Source organism: Diorhabda sublineata, chromosome 1, assembly GCF_026230105.1.
Source record: "Diorhabda sublineata isolate icDioSubl1.1 chromosome 1, icDioSubl1.1, whole genome shotgun sequence".
Classification (NCBI taxonomy): Eukaryota; Metazoa; Arthropoda; class Insecta; order Coleoptera; family Chrysomelidae; genus Diorhabda; species Diorhabda sublineata.
In genome coordinates, this window is record NC_079474.1 from 43172972 (window position 1) to 43200117 (window position 27146).

Below are 27146 nucleotides of genomic sequence, written 5' to 3' on the forward strand. Positions count from 1 at the left end.
ACGTTCTGTACAAAAAAAAAATGTTTCAATTTTTTCCGAACCTCAAAATCTTCATTATAAAATGGGTTTGAACGCTCAAAAATATTTTGAATCGCGAATAGCTCGAAAACTACGTAGAATTCGAAAAAATTGTGCAAAACTGTAGAGCACAAAATGAGTACCCACATTTTTGCAAGAGAGAAACTATTAAGAAGTTTGTGAATATTGAAATAATAATCAACCGAGAACGAAGATAGTATTAATGATTCACAAAAAGTTGAAGAGATATTCAATCAAATCATGTTCGAAATTTTCTTCATACTTGTGGATTCGATACATAAATAACAAGGAAGTATATAAAAAAATTCTTCGGTTAAGAATATGTCGAATGTTAGCATACCTTCACGTTTGTGCTGTATAATGAATGAATCTAGAGCTACATCCATTATATCTCCTCATAGGAATAAAACAGTTTAATATTTCGATCTTTTCACGAACATATTAAAATTCAACTAAAGTTGCCTGGGAAAAGTCTCGAAAATCTGGAAAATACATCAAGAATTCGCTTAGCGTACGTATTGACTTTTAACATTAAAGTGAACAAAGAGAAAAGATTTATAATCAGTTTTTTAAAATTCATGTGTGTCATGGACCAACTTATTTTTTCAAAATAAAAAGAAAATGTGGAAGTCACTTTATTCTCAGATTCGTATCAGACAGATAATAACTGAAAAATCCTTTGAAATATTTCCAACAATGTGAGAATTCTCCAATATAAAATTACATCTATTTTCAACAGGAAATTGATGAATTACCACCTTCAATCAAATGAATACCGAATACATAGTCCTATTATACGAGGGCTGTTTGTTAGTAAAGCCTGTACAAAAAACCTTATTTTCTAAAAATGGTTTAGACCTTTGCATATTTTTCTTACATATTCAAGTAGTTTATTGATCTACTTATCATATTTACAACATACCCACTAAATCTCAAAGCAATCTATTGAATATTGGAATAGCCAAGAAGTAGCGACCGGTTTCAGTTCGTTCTCCCTGAAGCTCTTCCAATTCCCGTCAACATTTTAATTAAAAAGTGGTTAATGTGAATTTTCTGACAAGTTTTTGTATCAAATCATCATTCATTGATGACAGAGGCCCAGCCTGAGCGTTTTTCGTTATGGACTTTTGTACTCGCTAATCTAATTTCTTGAATATTTTTGGTCCCCAGTCATTCTATATTTGTTTCCAACTTTCAATTTACTTTTATATCGATTACACATTATTTTTTTTTGTTTTTTTTGTCCGTGTTTTTCTATATAATGATATATTCTACGCAAACTATGATTACAATATCAACGTTTTATTTTTGGCCTTGTTTACAATAACAAATTTCAAGCTCTGAGTATATTTTCTTATTCCCAAACTATATTTGTCTCTAATCCTAATTGCGTTGCTTTAATCCGGCCTCATGTATCTCTAGTTTCACTTTAGCCCAGTTTCTCGATGTTTCCTGTTATGTCAGTCGCGTTTTTATGATATACCCTGATTCTTTATTACACAAAATCCATGAAAAATCTTCATATCATGGTCAGTGCCTAACACAAACCATTTTGACGTATATACTACAAAATCATAAACTGATAAACTGCTTTGTAGAAACTATAGGGGAATTGCATTGTTAGATACCTGTTATAAAGTCCTAACGAATATAATAAAGAACAGACTATAAAAATATGCTGAGAAAATACTGAAAATACTAGGGGAATATCAAGCAGGCTTTAGAGCTAATAGGTCAACAACGGACCAGATTTTCTCCCCAAAAGAATTACAAATCACCTACTATGAATACGAGATACCACTTTATTCCTTGTTTATAAATTTTAAGCAGGCATATGACAGAATAAATAGGATCAACATGTACGTAGCACTAAGCGAATTAGGCGTCCCAGCAAAAATAATCAGGTTAGTTAAACTAACCATAGATAAAACAAAAAATGAAGTGATATGGAAAGGGTATGAGTCTGGAGAATTTCATGTCAATAGAGGACTCCGACAAGGCGACCCGCTCTCCACTGTATTATTTAATATGGTTTAAGAAGTAATTATCCAAAATTCTTGATTAAAAAGCGATGTGACAATCTTCAATAAGCAATGCTAATATCTAGCTTTCGCAGATGACGTAGCGTTGATAGCAAAATCCAATAAAGCAGTAATAAAATTGGAAGAGGAAGCCAAAAATTTTGAACTAGAAATAAATCAAGATAAGACAAAATATATGATCATGGGAGATACACAGAGAGAAACAGAAGATTACTTATCCTTTAGGACAACCAGACACAAAGAGTACAATTTCGAAAGAGTTTCCAACTTTTTGTATCTAGTAGTAGTAATAGAAAACAAGGGAGTAGAAGAATTAGAAGTGAAAGCCAGAATAACTAAAGGAACAAAAAAATTCGGAAGTATTATAACACTGATGAAGTCAAAATACGTGTCAAGAAAAACAAAAATACGAATATATAAAATGGTAGACCCAAGACAACATATGCATGTGAGACATGGATATTAAAAAAGACAGATGAAGCCATGTTGGAAAGTTGGGAGAGGAAAATACTAAGAGGACTCTACGGAGGAGTACACACAGAAGAGAGCTGCAGAAGAAAGACTAATAAAGAATTGGCGGAGCTTTATGGAGAAGCTGAAAAAATATTCAAAGTATTGGTCAAATTTGGCTTGTTATAAACACGAGCTTCGGATGATGTCAATTGCTCCGTCCAGTATTTGTTTATTCCAAATATGGCAGTTACTTTATACAGATTTTAGGTTAAACGCCATGGAATTTAAGTAAAAACTTCTTAAGGACGACCAATAGTGTTTTTTCAAGTTCCGAGACATGCGAAAACAAGAATGCAATTGACTAAATTTATGAGAAGAGATGAAATATCTTCAAAATCATGTTTGCGTTCTTGTGACTATTACTATTTATTGGAAAAACCCTTAACTACTTGACAAAAGTAATAAAATTTTGAATTGAAGAACTATACATAAGTAGTTTTCTTAAGGTATAACTTTTATCTTTCTATCTGGACAGTACTAATTCATGAATTTATTTCAGGCCAAGGTAGACACAGAAAATTATGTACAATCTAATATTATGAAACAACAAGATTAAAAATAACACTATGGTTAAATAAAGGTTATGCCTCATATATTCTATCGGGGACATATGCCACAGCCACTGAGATAAGCATTGGTAAGTGAAGCTTTCCTCGAGCTTGCTTACAATAGTGATATTTCAGATCTGAATGAATTTCCACAAATAAATAATTATGAAGCAAGGTACATCTCACGTTGATATTTGTAATGATAACGACATTGACACACGTTTTTCAAAAATTTAAATCTGTAAATAAATTTTGACAAATTTATATTATAATAAAAGAATGGATGAATATTTACTTAATTCGAGTCAAATATATATTTACTCTTTATTTAATTTAGTAAATAATTTAGTAAAAATTTTCACACAGTTGCTCTTCATAATTCACATCTTTTTGTGATAACTTTTCTATTTGTTTCATAATAACTATTAGCAATACAAAAGAGGGACTTTGTTTTATTGGAAGTTTGCAATACTCAATAAAAACACTCGATTTGTTCGTTCTATTTGTAAGCATTAAATGTAGATATTGATGATATTTCTACTTCACTTTACGCGAATTTTAAAATCTTTTTCCTTGCTACTGAAGCGCCATCTTAATTTGTGCGGAAATTTTGTGTAATATATCAAACTAGTAGTTGAGATTCGCACCCACAGAGGACGTAAACTTGATCAAATAACTTTGTCTTTAACTATCTAAATGTAGGTGATCTGTAGTGCTTATAATTGATCACTAGCGACCTCTTTTATATTATTATCGACACACTTGTTTACTTTTAGCAAACTCATGCTGAAATCTACTTCTTGAACGTTTGTGAATTGTTTGATTTTTAAGAGAGGATGCTACGTATACTAAATACGTTGCGGCGCATATATCGACGCTTACAGACGCCATGCGCGTTTATAGTATACTCTTCGACATCATTAAAACAAACGAAATTCCGAGGATTTGCTTTCAGTGATAAATAGAACTTCATATTGTCCACTGCATATCTACATCATTCCAATGAATAAGCATGTTTCATCATATTATCAATATATTATTTTAAAATTGTTCATTATCAAGTTTGATTGTGATTAAAAAGATCTAACAAAAAATGCTGCAGGGATTAATCTAGGAGTAATGGAATTTGTCATAATACGAGCTGGAATACATATTTAATTGTGTCTTGAATTACTTTACGTTCTAGACTTCCAATCTTGAAGTTTCCTAGATTTCTAAGTAAAGCTGAACAGATTCGGAAAGAATAATATTTACCAAAAAAGAAACAAATGATCATCAACCTTATTTTCGTTTTTGAAACAGTAACTATACTTAAATGAGTTAATTAATATTATTAATTCTCATATTTCCTGCTTTTCCAAGCTTATCACTGTTAAAAATAAACTCATTATCGATATTTCCTATTATTTCCTTCCAATTATTAATCAAATACAATTTACTAATATTTGAGTCTTTGCACGCCACTGAAATCAAAAGTTTGATTAGAATACATAATTACCCGCTTGGAAACGAACTATATTGTCAAATTTCTATTTCGGGTTTGTTTTTGTTGTGAATATTATGGTGTATTCCCTTCAAACATTGTATCATAATAACGTAAGTAATTTTGGAAATTTGTTATTATTTTGAAACTTACGAATGAGGACAAATATTTTACGAAAATTGTGGGTCACTGAATATATTATGATATCGTTGAAATATTTAAAACAAAACTAGATATTCAACTGAAACAACAAATAAATAATATATGCAAGTGGGAAGCTCAATTTCCACGTTTTATGATTAAAAAACTTGGAATCTTTGTATTTTAATATTATAGTTTGGGGCACTTTACTTTCAATTTCCAATTAATAGTGTTTGCTCAACATTGAAACCAACTGTTTGAGTATAATGAAATATTAGCATAGATTCCAACTATTATTTGATTTGGGCTACTTTATCATCCATTCTCCAAAACCTGCGATGAAAAATTCTGAAGATCATTCCTAGCTTTGCTGTTTGATTGGAAGATTGGAAATCTAGTTAATTGATTGTGATAACGGGGAAATAATGCTGTGACATAAAAAAATTTCTCATACGATCCCTCATTTCTGAGTTATAGGCCTTGAAAGCTACGTCACACGTTATATTTAAGTATATTGTCCAAATAATACATTAGAAAATTATGAATTTTTAATCGGTGATTACGTATGTCCAAGTAGTTCTTTTGAATGAATAAATAATTCCACACTACTATCTGAATGCCAGAGGCGGCTCATGCCCAATGGTTAACAATCCGTAATTTTTAAAGGGACAACCTGTACAATCTAAAGACAGCAAAAATAAATTTCACAATCGATTTTTCAACAAAAAAGTACTCTTAGCTTAACTAGATTATATTGATGATTTGAGAGATAAGTAGATTTTTAGATTATTCTATATGTCAAGGAAACCGTTTGCCACAAAGAGACATTGTGAAGAAAATTATCATAAATTGTAATAAGTCATTGAGAATATACACATTAGGTATTAAAATACAATCAAACATTTCTTATTGAACTGCATACTGTCGAACATCATATTACTAACAAAAGGAAAAAATTGAAATGTAAACAAATTTAGTTAGCCCAATATTTATCAAATAGAAACAAAAAAAAACTATAATATATGTTGAGTAATTGAAGAGCATTCCAAAATTCTGCCTTATAGCGTTCTGATTTTACAAATGAAAAACTTTTCACATCGTCTACTCACTCCTGAGTGTTCATCAAGTCCTGAAATACTTTGTATAAAAATGGTCCCAAGATATTTCCAAATTTTATCTATTCATGGTTTATATATTCCATCAAAGTTATATACAATTTTTTGCATAATACGTATTTTTGTTAGTATTTGAATAACATGTAGGAATATCACATTGTAACAACTTATTTCCTTATTGTTTTTTGAATACTTTTCACATCTTTTTGTAGTTACACAACAGTTAATTGCTTTACTGCGTTTACTTATTTATTTACTTTCACAATTTCACTTAAAACATTAATCAAAATAAGTTATATAAATTTTACTCGTTTTTTTAATGTGGTTTGATTTTTGTCTCTCTCCTTTGTGTTTAGCTACAAATTTTCTAATTTTGGGATCCCTCAATCATTATCTGTTATGAACAGATTCAGCTTTTCCAGTATAGGTAAATGGAATTATACAATTGAAGTTTCCCGCGGAAAAATATCTTCCACCCACCAATATAAATTCAGTATCGATCGAAAACGTCTGAAAATTTTCATAGCGGACTGTACAGTTTCCCAGCTGATCGATCCGTAGCTAGCTTGACACAATACTCTGTCCCGATTATTAAGACCCAGAAAATACCGAAAAGAGTCCCGTTTTTTTTATAATAGTGAAGTGTGTACCTATAAATTCTAAGTGTGTGCCATTTAGGATACGAAATCAATCACGAGGTATAAATTTTTCTTCACAATCATTTTGTTTTATATTCCATTGAATTTATTGATACCCTTGGGAAGGGTTAATGAGTTTTAACCTTACCATCAGATTTGGATTTGATGTGTTTTATTTTTGGATTTGAGTCATACATCGAATTGCATGTTGTACTTTTAGATTAATAATATTTGATGTCAATTGGAGGATTTTAATTTTAAAATAAATGAAAATATTTCGTATTGAAAATTGAATTCGGAATATGATAATAAACTAGTAAATTAATATTTAGAAAATGATACATCCAGTAACATACGATTATTATTTTCTAATAGAATTCTTATTTTTCGACAAAATTTTTTTCTGTTTTATCTATTCAAGGGAAGTTAGCATACAAAATTTAACAACTCATAATAAAATCGTCCGCATTATATGATCATATTTCCTTTTGCTTTTGCAATTTCCTGCCATACAATCAATTTCCATTTTCTAAAATATCTACTTCAAGGTATACACATTCAAAATGTGGAACGATTTCTAGATATATATCTCTGAGAATCAAAAGTAAAGCTGAATTTTTGTAATAACAAGAATTTGTTGTTATGAAAGTTTCAATTATTTTCCATTATGCAACAGTTTGAATAAGATTACGATTAAGCATATTTCCAATTGATTTTTCATGTACAGAAGCCTTGTTGTTGCTTATCTTTTTTTTTTCATTTTATCCACAAAAATTAATGTTTAGAAGCGAAAATTAAATTAAACTAATACACATTTTGATCGATTTTTTTCACGATGGAAGAGAAATTAGCAGAACACCAAGTTTATCTCCTATGAAAACAATTGCGTGTATTTACTAAATTTGAACAGTATGTGAAGCAAAAATAATATCATATAAAACAAATATGTTTTAAAGATGCACAAAATCAGAACAAAAAGATAGGAAAAAGAATAACGTTTTATCAAATGTTGGTGAAGAAACGATGTGAAAAAAGTCTTTGAATGTAGCCAAAGTAATAAACTAATTCAATCGTAATACTTAAAATTGAGTGGATTCTAGGAAAAAAATGGATAAAAAGTTGACAGACAGCGGGAAACAATTTTCCCGTCTTGACTGACCTGTAATTTTCATCAAAATCCAAATTCCAACTTGCCAACTTGCACATGAACGATAGATAATTTTTCCAGCTATATCTTTGAAGGAGACTGTTTTTTCACCTAGAAATATGAAACTACTGCACTTCAAAGATAGTGTTCTGAAAAGTTTCAGTTCAATTTTTAGTGCTGATGAACTGCAATCAAGATTAAGACCGCAATAAGTCACAGAGGAACTCAAAAACGATAAGGTTCACAAATTATCAAAGTAAATTAGTCAACCTATTGCGGTTGCCGGTTGTAATTTTCCTTATCAGTTATTTTCGTATGCCGAGTAAGTTTTGTTGAAGTATCATTCAAACGACCAGTGTTATTAAAGAAAAATATTGAGTGTGGTAATATGTCGAAATCGGGTAAAAATTTGATTATTTGTGAAAATCAGCTTTTCATATATTTTTTAATATGTTAATTTGGTGCTATTCAATTGGTTGTGACACAAAATCTTCAGAGAAACTTTCAAGTCATTGTAACTATTTCGATTAGCTACATTAAGAGAAAATTCATAGTATTCCTGTAACAAAACTGAAAAACTATTTTCTTGTTCTATTTCATCATTCTAGAAAACAAATGTCTTTATTTATATTTGTTGGAATATATTGATTACAGGTAGATGCTATGTTTACTGAGTTCAGTAGAGCTTCTGATCAAATTGATCCTTTAATTTTATTGATATAGTCGGTAAACATAGCAATCTACTTCGTTCATTCAAATCTCAGTAGTAGGTAAATAACATATCACTCAATGAGTTGTGTGATTAACTAAGATCGATTTTATTCATCAATGTGATCTCCTTTAAAAGCAATATAATCATTCCAACGCTTCTCTAATTCTCCATACCATGCTTGTAGAAGGATTTGAGTTTTGCGTAAAAATGAGCTTCAATTTCAGCAATTGCTCCTTCATTTGAGCAAAATTTCTAACCGGCGAGTATTTTTTTGAGATCAGCGAATAGCCAGTAGTCAGCGGAGGCCAGATCTGAACTATACGGTGGATTAGGAATCAATTTGAAGTGTACTTTGCTTTATTTAACCATAGTTGCCATCAATTTGTGAATCAGTGCATTTTCTTGGTGAAACAGTGGTTTTTTCTTCAACATATTCGCTCTACATATTCCATGCGCATGCCAAAATACTGAAGCCATGATCTTCACAGCTCGCTGATGTACCTTTGGACTCTCCGGACGTGGTTCGCCTGCTGTAGTCTACTTAGATGATGATCGTTTGATTCCGGAGTGAAGTCATGGATCGATGTTTCATTCATTGTCCACCCACTTTGAGGAAAGCTTTCTCATGTTCATGCATAATTGTAAACACATTAACTTCTGATATCTTTACGGCCTCAGCTACCTCACGCCTACCTCTACCAGTTTTCTGATGTTTTCGGGAGTAAAAACTTCAATTGGATGACCAGAACGTTCACCATTACCGATGTCTCTACAACCACGTTTAAATTCAGCAAACCAATAAGAAATGGTTCTTTCCGATGTAGCGGAGTTCGGATAACACTTTTGAAGCCATTGCTGAGCTTGCACAGTACTTTTTTCATCAAGAAACAATGATAAACTAACACACGTAATTGTTATGAATCCATTGTTTTGAAAATAATAAAGCTTCACTTCAATTGCTGTCACGTTTTTATGGCTAATGTAAATGTCATGAAATTTTACATATAGTCTTTTGAAAGTTAGTACTTTATTATTAATATTTAACAAAACAAATATTAAATGTTCGTATAGTCGTAGAGGTTTGTTGAGTTTCTACTTGTTCATCTTAGCTAGGGATTATCATATGTATGAATCAAAATTGTGTCGACTGTCGAGGTTTTATTGCTTCTTGATAAATGAGATAATTGCATTATTCGATTTGTGATGAATTCATTTCCGAAGTAATAATCCATCATTATTCCATTAGTACCACTTTCAAAAGTAGAATAAAAGATAAATTTGGAATTAACCTATTTAGCTTTCCATTACGAACGACAAATAAAATTCTTTTTAACGACTTCATATATTTGCAATTCACAAATATTTTGTTAGTTTTCTTATGAAATGTTTTTGGTTAGACCTTTTTTTCGTATTTGCAGAAATATTTTCCCGAATCTGAATATTCTCATTTCATATTTGTTTTGTCAAGGAAAACTGTTCAAAAATTAATGAAAATTCAGAAGATTCACTTTAGTGAATATATGTTATAGATTTGATAGAGGCATTACCAAAATATTCTCACTGAACAGGATTTGGTTTGTTTGTTGCGTAAATTAAATATTTATTTGCCATTCGGCATACTTCGTTTTTCTTCAAATATTTTGAATATTCTTTTGTTCACGTATTGTGTGGCACAGTAGTCACTTCCGGTTTATTTATTTCAATAATCGAGGTTTTAAAGAAATGAATTTGTTATCGATCTCCCACTCCATTCGAAGAATTTGAGAAAACTCCAGTTTCATTGCTAAATCGTCCTCTATCTATCTACACTCTAAAAGTGTTTAAATCGAAGTAGTTTTATTGAAATTTGTGGTCATATTATTCATTATATTAGCTGGTAAATGTTTCTAACGTTGCTTTTCATATATATATAATGCTCACAAAATTCCTGTTATCTTTATTAATTTCCTTTAGCTTCAAGCAGATTGTGTATAATAATTTTAATGTGGATTTGTATTTCCTATTTATTTGAGTTACAGAACGAATAGAATGGAACAGCATAAGCTCCTTCTAACTCAAATCTGTTCTACCTACTCGTTCGTTCTTTAGGAATTTCCTCATGTGTTCCGGTTTCCTTCCTTATTTTATTGTTTTTTCTTCAGAAAATATTGAGAATGAAGAAAAGCGTTACAAGCCGAATGGCATGTTACAAAGGTAACTTTTCTTTATGACATACTTTTTAAATCGATAGTTTCACAATGAAGTGTGGAATAAATCTTCCAGGAAATCAATGTTAAGAAACGTTCTACCCTTTAAATTTTATAGAAAATAGACCTATTAAAAATTATTATTTCCCAAATATTTTCGAGCTAAATTAGTTTTTCTATTATTCATACAAAGTATTCAAAAACTTAACGATGTAATGTAAAAAATCAACGAAACATTAGAAGCTGGGCTTTCGCTTTTTCTCATTCTAACTATTTTGTTTTAGTTCGCTCAATTTTTTATCGGATTTCCACGAAATACTCCATATTTCTGAACCCATTGTTTGCATTAATGGTCCCATACGTACTTTTTCCTGAATTTTCATCGTTTTTTGTTGTTTCCTCAGTGAATTTTCAAGCAATTCATAACATCGGATTAATTAAAAACTTCAGACACCAATGATAATTTATTATTCACATGAATTCCCATCTTTATCCTATTTGGGATCATGGGGATAGAGTGCAATTGCATAGTTTGTCTCAATTTTGTTACCCACTTCAAAAAATAAGATAAATTCACGCACGTTTTTCAAGGATCAATACAATCAGTACAATCATTCAAAAGAGTCATTCAGGGACAGGTCCGATAAGATTTGATCTAATGGAAAAGCTTTGCTTTGAAGCTAGTGACGCCTGGTGGATTCACTTATTTTTGAGAGAGGTTGGGTTATCTAAAAGGGTACTACGGAGGTTCTACTCAGGCAATAAGAACAGATCAGACCTTCCCAATCTTAGAAATAAAACTATTGTATCCATATTAATTGTTCAAATTTCACATTCTATGTGAAATTTTGGAATCGCGAGTTTAAAATAAAAATCAATGGAAGTAGGATGATACAAAAAATTTTCCTTTGAATTCTTCAAGTCCACTATAAGTTCGTACTTATCTGATTTGATAATATTCTTCATTGGTAGGATTATCAATTTCATAAAAAAATTCGTTACGATTAATATTATATTGTATAATAAATCGACAAAAACATTATCAAACCACTTAAATATTCCCATCGCATAAAATATCGTTATCGGTGTGGCTTTATTTATAATACCGAGACTACCATGGCAGCGGCACTTCTATGACCTACTTAAACGAAGGACAACAAACTACATTTAATATCAACCGTCTTACGATTCTCCAGCGATGATTTTTCTCAGAAAAATTTCCTAGTTTCAAAGAAAGAAATCAGTCTATTACACGGTCTATTTATTTCTCTTTTGAGCTGAAAATTTGGATGAAAGCAGAAGAATTTTATATTATCATATCATCGCCATTGACTGAATTGATGAGAATATTGATAATTTATAAAATGCTTAGGAAGAAATTATATATCATCATAAAATTTTGCTTCTTAAGTTTCGAGTTAATGCATTCATTAAAAATAAGTGTAGAAATTTTTGTTATTGATTGTCGATTGTTGAATGGTGATTACAAATCGATCCACGATTATCGATTAACGTTTTTCGATTATTGATATATTATTGTTAACGGTCAATAGTTAGTCTATATCAAAACTAAGCGTTTAAATTGAATACCAATGTAATCTCATTGTTTGATATCTACTCAATATCCGTGATACTTTCAAATTAATATAACATACATTAGTTTTTTGCCTGTTTCTAAAACTAATTTTCAATCAGAAGAAACGTAAAATCAAGATAATTTAGCAACAATAATAGAACAACAACAGAAAGTATAGAATTGCAAATAATTGTATGTGAATTGTAAAGAAGTCTTTACCAGCTATATTATGAGCGGTTTTTTATTGGAAACGTTGCAATGAAACACCAAAGTGGACTAACTTCAATATATTTTCAGAGCTTTCGAATACTTATGAATTCATCTTCTGGGAAATAATTAATTAAGATTTTCAGTGGTTTTGAATCGTATTTTTGTAAAAAATTTTAAAATTCATAGGTTTTAAAATTCAATATTCAAATTGATAGAATTATTATATTATAATTCCATCCACGTCCACTTTGGTGTTTCATTGCCACTTTCCCAATAAAAAACCTTTGTTTTGAGATTCAAATAAATATAGTGACGGTGAGAAATGGTATATGGTTGTTTCGTCCCAAGCACACCCCGAAAACGGACTATGTAACCAGATGACAGCCTGACAAAGAAGTAAACAAATTTTCTGCTTAGTTTTTCAGCTTAGTTCATATTCAACTAATACAATTTTCCCTTTTTTCCTTGTATTAAATGTCTGCCTGTAGTACTCTTGGGTGAATTGAGTAGCCTAGTGGCAGTGTTGCCGATCCCAATCCTGAAGGTTGGTAGGTCAGATTAGCAACCTACCCCCAATAAAGCAGATAACTACCTCAAAGTATCGATAGAAATAGAATAGATAGAAAAAATAGAACTTTTTGGAAACTATGATTGGGGTAACCCTATCATGACCTGAATGTTCGAAAACTAACCCGAATCACGTTCATCGTTGTTCGGAAATTGATCGAGTTAATCGGGTCATATTATGATAGGATCTTTTCTATCCTGGTAGACCGGTGGATAAATACGATCAGCTGACGGCTTGTTTTATTTGTCTATGGGATTTTGAACTGAATTATTAATACCCCTTAAATGGGTGTCTACCATTAATTCTCACGAGCAGCGTAATTGATAGACTATTGAGGTTTACGGTTTTGAACTTGTTGGCATTTCAACATAAAAATAGCATATTGGTATTAAACTTTAGTTCAGAATCCGTGTGAGGGAGTAAATCGATAACTGCTCAATGACACTCATAGAACATTAAGAATGCATTATATAACTAAATAAATATCAGAGAATTAACGCACAAAAAAGTAATGAATATCAAAAGTTCTTGTAGATCACATTTTTGAAATTTCCTCATAAAATTAAACGCGATTTCGGAAACTATAATCTGAATTCCATTCTCGGTTAGAATTCGCAATCATCACATAAATAAACTACCTTAAGACAGGTTATAGTTTAAAAAAAGCGCTTATGGAACCACAATAACAGTAAAGTTAGATAATAATCTGAGAAAAAAAATTGATGAACCATTTTTCCAGTGCGAACAAAATGATTGCTAAATTATTTAATTTTCCAATATTTTGCGAACTTCTTCAACATAATTGAATAAATTTACGAACATAACTAATCACATATCCGACATTCACTTACTAAATAAGCAAATTAGTTGGTTGTTGAGCACCAGATTAGCATATTACAGTGAATTTTATTGACATAAAGCTATTTTCATCCAGCATTATTAATTACTGTCGATAAATTTTTCAACCGGTTTCCAATTTGAGGAGAATAATCGCTCGGTCATCAATAAAGCCAATACGAAGAGTAGTCGTTTATACAAATTTGTTTTTTGATTAAAGATCATAGACTTTCTCGAATTTGTTCATAACCATGCTACTCTTTTGGGATAGTCGCGTCGAAAACTAAAATACAACATTTGTTAAACTTGTTCATAGTGTTAATCTGGATTGAATTACTTCAATAATACTCTGCAAGTGAAGAAAACATCATTCATTGGTTATTCTGAAGGTTGTCGCTTAGTTAAGGGTGTACGAGGTCTGGTTATCAAATAACGAGACTGGTTACGAACAAGGGTTTTATTATAAAAATTATTCTACATTCGAATTCTCGCTTTCAATATACCCCCCTCCCCTCACCACACGTTTTTTTCATTAATCGAAGCAGTACTGGAAGTCTTCTTTGGTAAGTGTCTTCAGGAGATCTGCAGTTTTTTTTGCTTTACCGCTTCCATCGACTCCAATCGGGTCCCTTTCAAAGCAAATCTTTTTCTATCTTTTCTAATCTTACTAGGAAATCTGGGCAGCTTTTGGTCAGGAGTAAAATTTTTTGGCACCAGCTTCGCACAGACTTTTGTCATGTGTAATTACTCGTGTAAATTTTTTTTATCGGTTTTACAGCTTCGGCAATCATCCGGATAATCATTCGACGATCTGCACGCACAATTTGGTTGATTTCGGTCACTGTTGAAACAGTCACAGGGCTACCTGGGCGCTGGTAATGTTCAGTGCTCTCTTGGTCATTACTAAAGCGCTTACACCACTCAAAAACACGCGCACAAGATAGAGAATTGTGCTCATAGGCCTCTTGCAACAATTTATAATACTCAGTCGGAGTTTGTTTCAATTTAACGAGAAATTTGAGATTAAGACGTTGTGCCTGTTTTTCGTCACACATGTTTTTCGGCATGAGAAAAAAACACGTTTGTTTCAAACCTCTAATACTATATTATTCACGGAAACGTGTTTTGAAACGTGCATAGACAAGATATCTAGATACCCAACGCACCACTCGTATTTTACCCCACACGTCTAGAGAGCCCTCTAGGCGCGCAGTCTCGTCATTTAATAGCCAGACCTCGTATGGACACGGTATGATCTAAATGAAAGAAAAAAACGTTATTTTTATTTTTGAATAGGGTTTTCGTAAGGATACCATCTACGTGAGCGTGAAGGTCTTACAAATACTTATTCAGCCATATCTATATGTATAGTAATTGATTTGGGAATTGTCACAAATATTATTGATGAAATTTCAATGGATTTCTAAGTATTGAGTAAGGTATGAAGTATTTATTGACACCCAGAAATAAATTTTGTAAAAGCCGACACTGGTGATGAATGGTCTTACCTACTTAGTTCTTACCTTTTTTAAAAATCTGGTTACTTCAACATCAACATTGATACTTGGACATTCAAACTTAATTAAATTTCTATGTGATGAATAGTATTATTGTAGTATAGACGTATTCAAAAAGTCTCTGTATCTATCAACATGAAGCCGACTGAAAAGCAAAGAATTGAAATTCTAATAATGATTGGCTGTGGAGGTAAAACACAATAAAATGGCTGCCTAGGTTACCTGATTGAACTCATCTTGATCACGGGTATTTCTCATTGTTTGGTTTCGTTGTATTCAATTTACTTATTTTTCAAACAAAAACAAACAACAGCTACTCAGATATATTCAAAAATTTTTGCTATAACGTCATCACGCTCACATGGATGACGTCAATAATAAAAATGTATGAAAATCCAGGGGTTTCAGGATTTTTCAGTCACCGGGTTACGAAATATCGAATTTATTCCATTCGTTTGCACCACACTGTATATCTGGACCAAGCTTTGACCGAATCAGCAAAAATAGATATTTAAATGTTTTTTGATGTATAAAACTTCATCTCTTCCAAATATTGAGATGATACTGCAGATCGAGTTTGCCGATATTTTTAATCGGTTGAACAATTATTCGACACTATTTTGTAAATATGAATAATTAGTATTCATCTCTCATTCATTTCGCTTTACTTATTGGAAAACTAATCTCAACAGGGAATTAATGAATTTATAGTATCATAATTTTCCTTTTTCCTCTCAATATTTCACATTAACAAGCTTATAGTAATCACAATTTCTCCGATTTGCTCATAAAAATGTAATGCAACTTTTCTTTCATAAAAATTTTGTTTACAAATTTGAAACAAACGACATTTCTCCGTTCATTCCTTAAAATAATATGCTCTTTGTTCTTTTGCATACTAACAGTATAAATATGTCATCTAATAACATCTATGTACACTATAGTTTGTTTTGTCATAACTTTGAAAATGGATACTAGAAATAACAATTAGCCTCAAGCGAACGAGTTACCAGAACTATTTTTTTAAGTAGGGAAAAACCATAAGTCGCATGGTATGGAATCTGGTGATTAAAGTGGATTTGGACCGACGTAAAGACTATTAGTGACCAAAAACGAAATGTGGACGACGTGTTGTCATGATAAATAACAAACACCTTTGTAAATTCGGACTTTATATTTGTTCCCGTGTAAGAAATCTGATTGCACTTTCCCGTCACATTTAAAGGAAATAATGACTATGACCTTGGTGTTTCGGTTCATTAGTTACTAATATTCCAAAGAGAACCGTAGACTAAACTGCGATTTCAACAAATAATTTTGTCAAGAAAATTCGGGAGTTTCCTCACATATTTTCTTACTCACTCGTTGGATTAGCAGAATGTCTGTGTTGTGATTGAGTAGACCAGAAACTACATCATTAATACATATATTAATTTTTTAGTCTAATCCTCATGCTTCTTTAATAATGATCTTGAATGAAGTGATTTGCTATCTATTAGTTACATAAATAGATACAACTGTCTAAATTCAATTCTTGAGCTCTTCACTATAAAAAAAGTCAAAGTTAGAGCTTTATTGAGAGCCTGTACAACAAAGCTCTAGTCTTTCGATAGTTTAAATTATTCACAAACTGACAAATCACACATTCGAACGTTTGTTCATTTTTGCATATGTATCACGAGAGACATAAAAGCACTAAAAGGGCTATAGTAGTCGAGTGATAAGTCTGAGCCCATGGGGGTATGAGACATACTACTGGAAATGGATACAGCGTAGCAGTAATTACTGCTATAAAGATTCATTCATCGTATTTTTACCACGTCCCGTATGTTCGAATCTTTGATATCGAATTGTATGAAAGGCTCGAACCAATTTTTTGAGGGGTGCCTCGATTCTTTTGCATTTTAAAAATTGTTTGAGCACTTTGTCTATTTTGGCATGTTCGAGTTTAGAAATCTCGATGTACTTATCTCTCAATCACTAAATATAAAACATGTCTCTATCTATATAATAATATTTAATTTTTTTATACTGAACTTGCATTAATTCAATTGAATATGATATATCTCATTATTATTAGTTCGCTAATACTCAATCAATAATAAAGTTGATTCATAAACTTGACTTTCCGTTTGCCGTTGCCGTTTGCTGTTACAAAATTAGAAACCTTGGAATGCCTAAGACCATTCATAATTGCCGTTTGATGTCGTCATCTGCAGTTGGTGACTTTCAACGAATTTTGTATTTTTTCGTCGGCCGTTCGTAGCAACTTTCATAACAATAAAAAAGAGCCAATCACATCCGTTGCATTTTGTCACATAATTTTCACATATGACGCTAGATTTCGGACATTTGTTTATTGGTCTCACTTTGAACCTTATAATGGTCATTTTCTTTTTAAGTTTTGTTATTGCTATTGCTCACACGATAAGGCTAATGCTCTCTATATAAAAACGTTTACCATCATAATATCGTCCATAAATACCGGATTACAAATAAAAATATGGAAAAATCAGAAAAAGAAACAGTACTCAGGTTAAAAAAGAATAACAAAATTTTTAGGTTAACGGCAGCAATGCCAAGTTAATGAGCAGGTTGTAGAATTTGCTACGAACGTCAAACGGCAAACGTCACCCGCGAACGGCAACGGTAAACGTAAAGTCAAGTTTATGAATCGGCCTTAAGAGGTTGTCTAACGCAAGTGGCTCGATTTTTTTCCTAACATTGAACTTAACGTTGACAGGTGACCATGCATTTGAATTGAAAAAACGTCGATCTAACAGGCTTATCTCTTGGGTAGAAATTCCGATTGGATATTTCACGGAAAGTGTAAGTTTTCATCAACAGTTGTTTCTAAGAATAATTGTTATTGTATAACATAAGACTATTATTAACAGAGTTATTTTCTACGAATGAATTAATAAACTTTTTTTTCGTTTTTAAATCATATTTGCAAGACTTATTTCTCATTTTTGTGAAGGATGCTTGTTCATTTGATTGAGATATCGTTTTAAATCTTCATAGATATACTTCTTCAAACTATTCTCAATATGTAAACAGTAAGACTCCGAGAAAAATATTGATAATCAATCATTTTCCTATACTGATTTATGGACTTCTCCTAGTCGCGAGGAACTTAAAGATACATCTATTGATTTCTTAAGAGGTAACGTGGAAAATCGAAAATCTAATTAACATTAAAAACTGGATAATAGTAGGGATATTCGGCATTTGTGATATGTAAATAATTGAAATTCCACTCCAATTGGGTGAGTTACTGGACAGTAACTTCAATAGTGGGCTGAAGCTGAACTTATACACTTGCATTTAGTCATACTCATGCTGAGTAGTTACATCGGAATCGATTTCTTCGAGCTATTCCAAGAAGTATATTTTGTCTTTTTTGGCTAGAGATTGGATATGTATATTACAGTTCATCGTTTGGTCCCAAAGCATTGATGCTAAAAGCCGACGATCATGGCCCTCTTTACTCCTACTTACTCGTCGTATCATTCTAGTACTTTGTATTCGACCTTCGATCTTCTTGGTTCCATACTTCATATTATCTGACAATAATCTCCACACTTCTGTTTACTAAAATCAATTTCTTCTAACTACAGCAGGATTTCCAGATAAATTAGACCTCTCTTGAATTTATTAAATGGCCGATAATTTGCATTTTTTCCTATGCATGATAAATTCTTTTAAGGATACGTATGAAATCATGCGCTAGTATGAATTCTGTGTACTAAGTTCGGAATGGGCCACGACCTGTCGGTTCGTCTAGTTTATACAGCTAAATTGAATACATCAGGAACTCACAAATTCTAAATTTATATCAAGTTTTCTGTGATAAATTTTTTTAAGACGTTAAATAGAGCTGATTTGATAGTTTGCAGTACAAGTGTTTAGGTATTTAGTCATTAGTTCTCAAAGAATTTTTTTATGGTATATAAAACCACCTGTAATTATTTTCAATAAATAATCACAATTTCTGATAATTTTCTTTAGAATGTCTATGGCGAACGGTTTCTTTAACATGTACAACGCTCTAAAAATCTACGTATCTAGCCATAAATTTTATCGAGTTATTTTTTGTTGATTAAAAAATTAATTTTTGCTATCTTTAGATTGTACATTTTGTCTCTGTAAAAATTATGGATTGTTAACTATTGGCCTATAATTCAAAAACGAGTGGTCGTAGGAGGGAATTTATTTTTTGCATCAAGTCCCGGAATATCCTGTATATACATAAATCCAAGCTGATGTATTGAATACTGAAGATCTGTTCAATACTTCGACGATTAGGCAAATATTTTCTCAATGATAATGAAATGAATCAATAGATTAGAAAATAGAATGAACATTCACTAGAATCTATGTCGCCATCCTAAATGAATTGAATCAATTATCAGTATAAAACAAAGATTGTTATGTTGATATGATCGACAAACAATATGTCGTTAGTGCATTTTGGCGGCACTTCAGTTATATCGATAATACTTTAATTCTCAAAACAAGCCGTATGTACTCTACATAATTACAAATTTCTATTTATCATTTTCGAATCTTCAAATTTGGGCTAATGGAATTATAAATTATCAACACTTCGAGTGCAAAAAGGAATTTCAACTTTAATGAAATCCTACAAACTGTTCATATGATGGAAAAAGTGCTTTGATCAAGAACAAATCAAATATAAGTTGTTTAAGAAAAGTTCCTTTAGTTTTACAATAATTATGAAAGCTCAAAGAGGATATGTAATCGTCGGATATTTGGATCCACTCGTTTTTCAGGATATTCCAAGGATGTGAAGTGTAAGTAGGACACCGCTTCATGACTTACTTATCCAGTTTGTCAACAACTCAATCTGGTTGAGGTCAGACGAATATAATAGCAACATCATTATTTTCAGTACATTCTTCCGTTCCAATTCTTTCAAATACTATTAGCACAACTTCGCCGAAAGCTTGGGATCGTTGTCATGCTGAAAAATAATTGTTTTGCCGATCTGGCGCTAACCAGAACGAAATACATTCTTTATTAATACTTTTAAGGCCTTATTTCCCGTAAATCTCATCCATTTTTACCAGGTATGCCGTCAACCTTCCTCCTTCCTTTTATTTTGACCTGCGCAGACTAAATTATGTTTTTTATTGGTGTGTTTCTTCTTAATTTCCCATGGAGATATTTTCACATATACCATGGAAGCACCGTTAGTATAATCCAAGGGATCCGAATCATTCAGATTGTCACAACGTGGATTAAACATTGGATTTTGTTCAATATACTCTGATAAAGTCCACATAACGGGGAGAACAAATAATTGAATAATGAATGTAAATAATTGGGGAGCGGAGCCAAAAAAAAACTTGTATATGACAGGAGAGGAAGCTGTAACAGAGGCAATTGATTTCTTCAGAATAGTATTTAAAAAAAAAAGAGCGTTCAAAAGAAAGTTTAGTGGAATTTGATGAAAAATGAAACAATTCTTTTAAACTAAAATTTTTATGGAAAAAATAGTATTTTTAATCAAAAAAGTAACATAATATAGTCTTCTCTTAGACCCAAAACCTTCACATTTTAACTCATCACTCCATAAAACTCTCTCTTATTCTTCATGCTTCCAATTTTTATGTACTTTGGGCCACTGCACTCTTTTTTCATTCGAAAATGATTTGTTTTTCTCAATCTCCTTTCAACTGTAGAAGCTGATATGATCGATACAATGCGTTTATCTTTAACAGTTGTGGTTTTTCGAGGCCGCCTTGAATGTTTTCTATTGCCAAAGTTCCTGGTGTATGCATATTTTTTCACGTTGAGGTCCAAGGTAGGTCAAGATATTTTTAATCAATAGACTTAGATTAATGTACGAGTTTCAATTGACAGTTTCTTGATCTGAATTTGCGAGAACTAAAACAATTCGTAAACGAACTTCACAAATAGATGTCTTGTTTCAAAAAGTATCAATCATAGTCTCATAGGGCAAACTGGGGCTAAACTATAATCATAAACACCGATAAAATAACTCACAATTATTATTTTTAGTTTGTAAGACACCGTATTATTTTGAAATTTAATGAATGGATTATGGGGTCGACAAAAGCTTTGATCGGTAGTTTAGATGTGTAGTCAAATATATTAAGGTCCTTATATAATAAATTCCTATATAATATTACTTCACTACTGGAAACTGAAGGAAAATCTCTAAAGTTGCATACATAGGGCAATGTTTAAACACGTCGAATCTCATCATATGCTCACAATACGCCGGACACATGACATTTTCATGCAATTTTTTAAATTCTCTACTGGTCTTATTGAATAATTTCAATGTTTCAGTTTCTTTGTACATTCTGTATGTATGAAATCATTCATCATATGCTTCGTCAACTACATTGATTTATATTTTTGATCTTCCAAATGTCCGGCGGTTATGCTTTTATGTATTTACTGTGCCATTTCAATTTCATATTCGAACAATTTTAAGATGAATGATATATCAAGTATTCACTTCTGTTAAGAGATATTAAGTATTAAGTACCTCATGTATTTTATATATTTATTGAATATAAGACGGCTAAATATTTGCTTAATAACATGCCTATTCCATATTGCTTCTCACCTGTAAATATCAATCGAGAGCAGTATGCACCAAGAGCTCTAATTGAAACATGTGGTAATGATAGGTGATGATGATTGTGCCTGCAGAAGACACAAACAACTCAGCAAATTTATATCGTTCGCCGAAATCCCTCTAGGATCTTTTTGGGATGGTGTAAGTTTATTTATTCATTTGTTAACATATACTTTTACAGAAAGGATTTTTATGTATATTTAAAAAATTGGGTCGAAGATGAAATTAGAGTACGTCCTAATATCCAAATTGTCTCACTAATTATAGTGTTATTTGTTGGTGCTGAGACACAATATGAAACAGAGAAGCGCTTCTCGTCATTGATTATTCACCAAATGTCTCGTGAGAATTACATAATTGTAACATATTCTCAGTACTACAATGAAGCTGATAAAGTTATGGAAAATTCAAAAATAAGTTGATTTGAGGTCTCAACATCTCGTAACTAGCCAACTATAGTTGGCAAATATCGTTTAGTTTGATATTCGGGAATTTGATTAGAAAAACAGTCAAATAATTGATCAAAATTAATTAATTGGTACAAAAATAAGTCCCGCCACCTTTTAGAAGTAACAGAAGTTTATTTGACAGCTATTCAACTTGTCCAAAATATTTTACCATCGGGAATCATTCACACACTTACTATTGAGACGTTGAAAGACAAAATTTTGCTCCCTATTTCTATGAAACACCCACGCAATTTCTTATATTTTAGCTTATTAGATATTCTGTTTATTTCAGATGGGTGGTGCTGATGTTAAATGGCCAAAAGATGCCGCCGATCAGAATTTCGATTACATGTTTAAATTGTTGATAATAGGAAACAGTTCGGTCGGTAAAACGTCCTTTCTCTTTAGATATGCCGATGATAGTTTCACTTCAGCATTCGTTAGCACAGTCGGCATTGACTTCAAAGTCAAAACTGTTTTCAGACACGATAAAAGAGTGAAGCTACAAATATGGGTGAGTTCATTTCTTTTTCACTATCACGTTTTCCGAACTTTACAAAGTGTAAAATTGGAATGAGATCCATTTAAAACTTCGATAACATTACTATGTATTAAAATGAAGATTTTTAATCAAAAACCTAAAATATTTTCAACTAAGGGAGTCTGTAAATTATTAATAAACTAGATATTACAGTAAAATAACTTACTGAATATTAAATAGTACCGAATATATATTTTACAAAGAAACTATTTTAGCAAGAAAAAGTATTTACATAAAAAAAACAACCGAGGATTCTTCCTGCCATGTTGAACAACTACAATTAGCAAAATTTTAATCATGAAAGTTTGCTACTCGAACCAACTGGATTATTCAATCAAAAAATTAACGGAACAACGATTTCAATTGAAAAATATCTTCTAACAACACATGAAAGATTCATAAGTCTATGCAAACAATGAAAATTTTAGTCATAAAAGATTTAACTTAAAGGCGAAGATTATCCAGGTAGCAAAGCTAAATTGTTGCTCAAAATATCAATTAATGGTAGTTTTGTCCCTAAAAGACACTCTTTGTTAATTCTTATGATTGGAAATATATCTATATATATATATATATATATATATATATATATATATATATATATATATATATATATATATATATATATATATAAAAGGAAGGCGTGTTAGTTACTCCACTTATAACTCAAGAACGGCTGAACCGATTTAGCTGAAAATTAGCAGGGAGGTAGTTTAGAGCCAGGAGAAGGACATTTTATCCCGTTCGACAGTATTTCCGTGTGACTTGACATGAAATGTCAGTCACTATAAAACGTGGTATAACAAAAAAGAATCAGACTTGGAATAACAAAACGCAAATGACAGCTATGTAATTGACGTATAATGACAGATATGTAATGACGTAAGGATGACAATTTGATATTTGTAAGAAATCTATATATATAAAAGAAAGTATTGTTAGTTACACTTTTTATAACTTAAGAACGGCTGTAGTGATATGGCTAAAAATTGGTGAGGAGGTAGCTCAGAGCCAGAAGACAGACATAGGATACTTTACATAAAACGTCAGTCACTATAAAACGTGGTATAACAAAAAAGAATCAGACTTGGAATAACAAAACGCAAATGACAGCTATGTAATGGACGTATGGATGACAATTTGATTTTTGTAAGAAATCAATATCAAAACTATTTCTATTAAATAAATAACAGTGATCTATAAAAGGTGGTAAAACAAAAACGCATCAGACTTGGAATAACAAAACGCGCAACTCAAACAGCTAAGTAATTTTGTCTATGAATGAATGGTTGAAACTTTGAGTTTTGAAATAAATATTTAGGTGAATTGAAATTTAATTACTACTGCCGCGACCAAGACGATCGAATCTTTCCCGACAAAGCCGTAATGCAGAAGGATACGAAACACTGCAAATGAAAGGACTGAAGAAAAACAAGAAATTATACATGAACAGCGCCGCGTTAGTATGGCTTGACTTTGCTCAATCACAAGAGCAAAGTGAAACGGCTCGGTCAACAAATAGATAATTTGCAACGCAGAATAAGAGATTCAAGTGCTGATTTGAATCGAACAGCCTTCTCGATATGATTGCAGCAATGATTACAGCTTGCATCCTAGCGTTTGCATTAGGAAAATGGACGTTGTTTGCGAGTATTGTGGTGCATTAAAGTTTTCCGGAGAAACGCCAGGATTATGCTGCCTTAGTGGTAAAGCAGCCACATTGTTAGAAGGATGCCGTACGGCCCATTCAGAATTAAAATTACCGTTAAATCATCAAACTATTGAAGAACCAACGTATAATATTGCAAAAAACTCAGTAATGGCCAAAGATTTCCAAACATCATTTCCAACTGCAAAACTTATGAATGGTTAAGTTAGCGGCTAAGAATAAAGATGTAGATGACCTGAACTACATAATTCAAAATAAGATCATTGGAACAATGCATTCATTCAAATCTATTGACTGCGTCAGACGCCACCAACTATCCATTTGAATTTTTGAACTCCTTGGATGTGCCTGGCTTACCACCGCAAAATTTACGCCTAAAGGTTGGCTCCGTAGGAATCGTGCTTCGAAACATGAACCAATCAAAATTGTGCAACGGTACGCGTTTGCTGGTTAGAAAATTGATGAATAATGTAATTTACGTGACGATGCTGAAAGGAAAATTCAAAAGTAAGGAAGTTCTCTTTCCGAGGATCCCGATGATCCCAACCGATATGCCGTTTAAATTTAAAAGACTTCGATTTCCGATCCGTCTTTGCCACGACCATCAACAAATCACAAGGCCAATCCTTAAAAGTTTGTGGTTTGAACTAGAACATCCATGTTTTTCCCATGGTCAATTTTATGTGGCATATTCACGGTCGGAAGACCATGTGCGTTGTTTGTTTTTGCGCCTGATAATAAAATAAAAAATGTCGTATCACCACAAGATACTTAAGTGAAGAGCAACCTATGTACTAAAATAAAGAAACAATAATGAATGATTAATGTACTTAATTGTTTTTATTTTCTAATAAAAAAATTGACTTAATAAATTCGAAAATCAGCTTATTTATTGCATTTAAGGCTTAACAGAGTTCGCTGCGTCAGCTAGTTAGCCAATAAACTTTAGGTGCCGCCCTCCGTCTGGCTTGTTGATCACTGTTCACCGCCCACAAATGGAATAATCTTTTTTTTTATGAATGTTTCATCATGCACTATACCGCTTAATATTTAAATTTCATTTATCATATGTGTGGGTTTGGTGCGGCATTCATCCAGTTTGATCTTATCGTGGGATTATTTCGTTGGTGAAGTCACACTTACAACTGGGTGCGTCTTGACTAGGTCTTCACTCCAAAATCTTTTTGACTAGCAATCATCTGTAAACCTAGTTACGTAATCGTCCTAGGCTGACTGGAATGGGTAATGTAGATAAGCTCACTTTAGTCCTAATGCGTTTATACCTTTTTAGTTTTGTTGTTTAGTTGCAGTTTAGTTATTCCGTGAGCTTCTTTTCTAATTCTTATTTCCATACTTACCCATCATGTGTCTGTTTTCCTGCCTCGTTTTTTTCCTTCATATTTTTTCCTTCATTTTTTTTATCCAACCACGTCTCGGTTCATCTTTATTGCTTTATTCAATTCGTACTACCTATATCTTCCGTATTTATCGTTTCTCTTCCATTCTTATGCCTTGACCGAACCATCTTAATTGACCCTCATCGATTTCTTTCGAATACGTGATGCCCTGTACCATTGAGTACTTGGATAAACATAACTCATAATTTTTATTTAATATCATTATTTTTTTTTCATATTTTTATGTGGTTTTTGACTTTTGAATAATCGATTGGTGTAAAATTAGACCAACTAACCCTATACACCACAAAGGTGTAAACAATATAACAAAGTAGCATGTAGCCGATGGTTTATTAACTTTTTTTATTTTCTACGAAGGTTTGACAAACGGCCGAAGGCAAAAGATTAAATTGGTTGAATGTTGAATACAAGCTTCGATGGATAACGTTGTGGAAACGTTATGTTTGGAAGCAGTCGTCAACGGTAATGGCAGTAACACATAATAAGTTTTTCATAATATAGTCGTGTCTGATGAAAATATATTTATTACACATTCTGTATGCTTTATGTCAAACTCGTAAAGACCGACTACAAAAATGAAATAGGTCAAGGAGAAAACTTTATATACAAATAAAAGAGCTTAAGGACTTGACTGAAAGGGGCTGATCGTAAAAAGATTTATGTTTATACATTCGGTAATGTACGAACTGCCTTTTACATACTTCATATTATGAATCTGTTATTTGTCAATGTTATCTGGAATGTGTCTAATCAGTTCATATTGGTTAGGTTAATAATTGTCTAACCTATTTGAAATCTTGTTCAAAAAGAAAGTGAACAAGGATATTCGAATCTTCTCAACAAGCACTTATATACGAGTTAAAACTATCTGTATATGGCAAAATACTTACTAGTAAAATCATGAAAATTTCTACGATTGGGTTGTCGCAAACGATCTTTTTAACTAAAATATTTTCAAATATGGCTGGATGTCTGGAAGTCGACCGTAGCTTTGTTATTTTAAATAGAACACCCTGTATATTAATATATTTTTGAAATATACGTAAAATTCCAGTATACTTTTGTTCGAAAACCTTTTTTTCAAAATGCATATTTTTTGAGTTATAAATTTTTTTGTAAAAAATTTGACCTTATAAATTATTTTTTTAAAAGGATACCCT

At 31.7% G+C, this 27146-nt stretch overlaps 1 protein-coding gene across 3 annotated transcripts in view; it reads left to right on the forward strand.

The window, feature by feature from the left end:
• Positions 1-4655: 4655 nt before the first annotated feature.
• LOC130443963 (ras-related protein Rab-3) overlaps positions 4656-27146 on the forward strand; it is a 38838-nt gene continuing 16347 nt past the window's right edge. The window contains exons 1-3 of one of the 3 annotated variants that reach the window (XM_056778892.1): positions 8039-8067; positions 21962-22050; positions 22651-22872. In XM_056778892.1, coding sequence (XP_056634870.1) covers positions 8055-8067; positions 21962-22050; positions 22651-22872 — 324 coding nt within the window. In that variant the 5' untranslated portion in view covers positions 8039-8054. Of the gene's footprint in view, positions 4739-6437; positions 6580-8038; positions 8068-21961; positions 22051-22650; positions 22873-27146 lie in introns of those variants that run through there. The other 2 variants (XM_056778901.1, XM_056778910.1) reach the window with 2 other exon arrangements.